Source organism: Aegilops tauschii, chromosome 1, assembly GCF_002575655.3.
Source record: "Aegilops tauschii subsp. strangulata cultivar AL8/78 chromosome 1, Aet v6.0, whole genome shotgun sequence".
In the NCBI taxonomy this organism is placed as follows: domain Eukaryota; kingdom Viridiplantae; phylum Streptophyta; class Magnoliopsida; order Poales; family Poaceae; genus Aegilops; species Aegilops tauschii.
Window position 1 is genome coordinate 21,739,566 of NC_053035.3, and position 4,163 is coordinate 21,743,728.

The 4,163-nt window shown below is 37.6% G+C and overlaps 1 protein-coding gene across 1 annotated transcript; it reads left to right on the forward strand.

Annotated features, from left to right (window-relative positions):
* Nucleotides 1-2,092: 2,092 nt before the first annotated feature.
* On the forward strand, nt 2,093-3,579 carry LOC109752863 (homeobox-leucine zipper protein ROC5-like). The gene is made up of 3 exons (XM_073506628.1): nt 2,093-2,367; nt 2,448-2,565; nt 3,197-3,579. The coding sequence occupies exons 1-3, from the start codon at nt 2,093-2,095 to the stop codon at nt 3,458-3,460; spliced, it is 657 nt and encodes a 218-aa protein (XP_073362729.1). The 3' UTR covers nt 3,461-3,579.
* Nucleotides 3,580-4,163: the final 584 nt, after the last annotated feature.

A 4,163-nucleotide genomic window follows, 5' to 3' on the forward strand; every position in this document is an offset into this window, starting at 1 on the left:
CAAAGGTGCGTTCATAGAAAATTAGAACAGAATAAATCATGCATTGAATTAGTGTGTGTGTTTCTCTGTGTGTGTGTGTGTTGAAAACTGGAACTGATGCGTGTTTAATCGTATATAGATCACTATAATAAATTTATTATCAAATTAGTCTCAAACACCTCTCAACTTGGTTTTTAAAGTAGAGCAGTGCATTTTGAAGACGAAACAAACATAGGGGGAGAAATCTCTTTGAAAATTGGACTCAAAAAACCTCTCAAGTTCGTTTATAAAGTCGAGCAGTGCATTCCAATTATGAAACAAACACGCTGTGAGTAATCTATTAGATACTCATTTGTGAATCATAATATACGCTTCTCTTCGCCGGCAACGGTTGTTGCTTAGGTGTGCTCGTCATGTGGGTCCTTAATTAACATGATGTCTTCCTTATTGTCTACTAAAACAAGTTTTTTTTGGCATCGGTGCGCGAGAAGCGATGAAGGTGGCGCGCCTTCGGCTCGGTCCTGTGCATGTTGTCTATGGACCCAGATGTATTGGTGTTCTTAGTGCTACACTGACAGTTGACAAATAGATCAGAAGTTTTTCCCACACAAAAAAATACTATGCATGTTGTATTTGTTGACAAACTCTTTATGTCTATGCATATCATTTTGATCTACAACATAATATGGATCTCTTCTGTTCTTTTCTATTGGTAATCTGAACCACCCGTTTTATATTGGCTTATTAATATAGGATTTTTTAAAATATGCCAATATTCAATTAAAAATATGCTTAATGAGCCTTAATTATGCCCTATATATGGGTCGTGCGGCAACATTCAAAATCCATGGGATGTTAGCGTTATACTTGGATGCAAGTTATTGTTGGTGTTCTCTATTGTGTTGCCTTCACATTTCATGAATAGACCGAAAAAGTGCCTTACAAAACATACTCTCTATGTAGTATTGGCAGATGAACCCTTTATGTCCATATATGTCATCTAGATCAAAAACATATTATGGATCTCAGTCGTTCTTTTCTATTAGTAATCTGAACCACTCATTTTCATTGTATAAATGACATAATGTATTTTTATCAAAATCCCAAGATTCACTCCGTAAATATCCTTAATGAGCTTTAATTATAACCAATATATAAGATATGCCCCATTTGTCAAAATCCATGATTTCCGAGCCTATATAAAGATACAAGTAATTGCTTGCATTAATCATGGGTCTTATAGCCTAAATTCCACATGCCCCCCATGGCTTTAAATTCTGATGATCATGGCTATTCTTTGCTGAATGAGTTTGATATATCAGTAGGAACGAAACAGCTTCCTGCCCTTGATCGCCTATCGAAGTTCTAAGGAAGACGACTACCGAAGTCAACGGTATTTCCTCAAACCGTTCATCAAGTAATATTTATGGAGTTTTAGTCTTATTATACCTTGATCTTCAACTTCAAAAGTTAGGCACGGATGCTCCATGACATGTGTGATGGAATGAGTAGATACATGTAGAAAGTAGTGTTTCATCGTTTTGCTTGAGAGATGGCTAGCATCTTGCTATAAGGTAAGCTAATCTTCCAAAGGTAAAATATAGGAGATAACACAGATCTGATAATATTCATACATCTGACTATATAATTGTACATATGATGCTTTTATTTATGGTTAATATGATTTCCCACACATAGTACATTTTAATATCTCGCTTCTATAATTTGTAGGAGTAGTTGGTGCTCATTTTATTGTACTTAGGTCCTCCTTATCTAAATATACCACATATATGGAATCTTTAGATAGATCCAAGTGTATGTACTTTTTAAGAAATTTTTGAAGTAATCAGCCGAAGGTAATCATGAATATACTATCGTGAAGTCAAGAAAGTATGTCAACTCCTATGGACGAATTTAAATTATTTTTAAAGTGAAGTACCATCCGACTAATCTGGGCACAGAAACCTAAATGTAGTTGGAGATGTAGTGTTTTGTATGACGTTTCCTTCTATGTGGTTTCATAACTTCTACATGTTTTTTATAATATTAGTTTACTATTGCCTTTAACTCTATATAAGGGAATAAACATTTTGTTTCATGACAACAGATCACTATGGACGGGGAGTGGACGCAATACAACAGTGTTGTGAACAATGATCTTGACCCGTTCATGACAAGTGAACATAGCCACCTATTGCAGCACGACCATGGTGATGAGACATATGGTCTACTTGGAGCCACTGCCAACGTGGGAATGATTGATAATACCAACGTTGTTGCTGGAAACCAAGGAAACAACAACGTAGAAACCTACAGTGAGCAGAGGATGGAGACAAGGCGTACCAACTATCACCGTCTCCGCAGAGAACAGATCCAACAACTTGAAGCGTACTATAATTACTCAATCATTGTTTCTTACCTATCGAAGATGATGTTTACTAATGCATTTTCATTAACGTCATCTGTAGTGTCTTCCGGGAAATCCCTTATCCTGATGAGAAACTCCGGAAGAGCCTTAGTGAGAGGCTTGGCATGAGTGCCCAACAGGTCAAGTTCTGGTTCCAAAACCATCGCAGCAACAGTAAGGTAAATACTATTCTTCTCCATACTGAATAACATGAGATGTCACCACATGGGTCAGCTAAGACATGCAATTATGCAGATTTTTGCGGTTAAATAGTATAAACTCCAATGAAGAAAGTAGCATTATTTGTCACCTGAACTCACAATGCCATGGGTGAGGCTTTTTGGCGCTCTCGCTCAATGGAGACAGAATTTTAAAAATAATAGAAAATCCAGTTTTTTAATTCAAAAATATCTGAAGATAAGTTCATAAGTAAGTATATAGATGTGTGTAAAACCTAATTTTGAAATACGTTTTGATGTTAGTTGTACGAAAAATCATGTATGTTAATAGTGAAGAGTATATGTGCTAGACATACATTGTTTTGCTATTTTTGCGTAACCATCATAAAAATGTATTTCACCACGTAACTTTACACAGAACTAGTATTCATCGATAGATATGTGCATATTATTGTCGTGCTTTTTTTTAATTCAAATAATATGATTTTTGAAATTTTAAAATTGAGACTACATGAAGCTCGAGCTCCAATAGCAAATCCTACAATGTACTACGATGTTACCTTCGTGAACATGGGGTCATACTCTTATAATAACCGCTGAAATGATGCATTCACGAGATTAATAAATACAGGGCAAGACGCAAAGGCGGGAGACCACCACTCTTCAGTTAGAGAACCAGATGCTAAAATCTGACAGGCAAGCCATCTTGTCGGCTATGGAAAATAGCACTTGCCTCAAATGCAAAGGGGCGGTGGTTCAAACTCAGGACACCACAGAGCGCCAACGCTTGTTCAAGGAGAATATGAAGCTCAAGGAGGAACTTAGGCTTGCCGCCACCCATCTTAAAGAGGGTCTCCAACAAAATGGAATGTGGCCCCGATTGACCCGCAACTAACCACACTGTCTTTGGTCGTTTCCAATGTTATCCTGTCGCATGTACGCTAGTTTTGCTTGATTCCTAGGCATGCAAATAATGCCTCATGTTGTGTGTGTATGTGGACGACTTGGATGCTAGTTTATTTCTTTTGTAGGCTGTCATGGTTGCTTCGTGGGATGGCATGAGATCTAGCAACCATGGCAACAATGTATGGGTTGTGGAGTGAGTGGTTTTGGGATGGCATTGCCGTGAAGCTCAGTCCAATGCCCATCTTTTTATCTTCGAGTTTGTATCCAAACAGATCAAGTAGAGTCAAAATAATTAAAAAGGAGAAGAAGAAGAATCAAAGCAGCGTATTGAATGTCACGCCATAATTTTCAATGTCTTCTAACATTTCTTCGCGTAAGTATTTCATTTCTTGAGATACCTTTGTCAATGATCCTTTTTGGCAACGAAAAATGATATCTGTGCATTGATCACGTTCCGGAGCCATTGGGGAAGTGGATCGCAATAGTCATCTACCTCACAAACTCCCCGCTATATGCACCTGTCGAGTCATGCACGGAGCAAGATCAAGAGGACCCGTAGTGAGCTACAGGTAGTGCAATATTTCGTGAAGGAGTGCATGGGATCTTATCTAGTTTCGGATGGTCATATTGAATGTGTATACACACATTGCCAATAAAATTACACTTTGGACATATGTAGAAAGGTTACCACT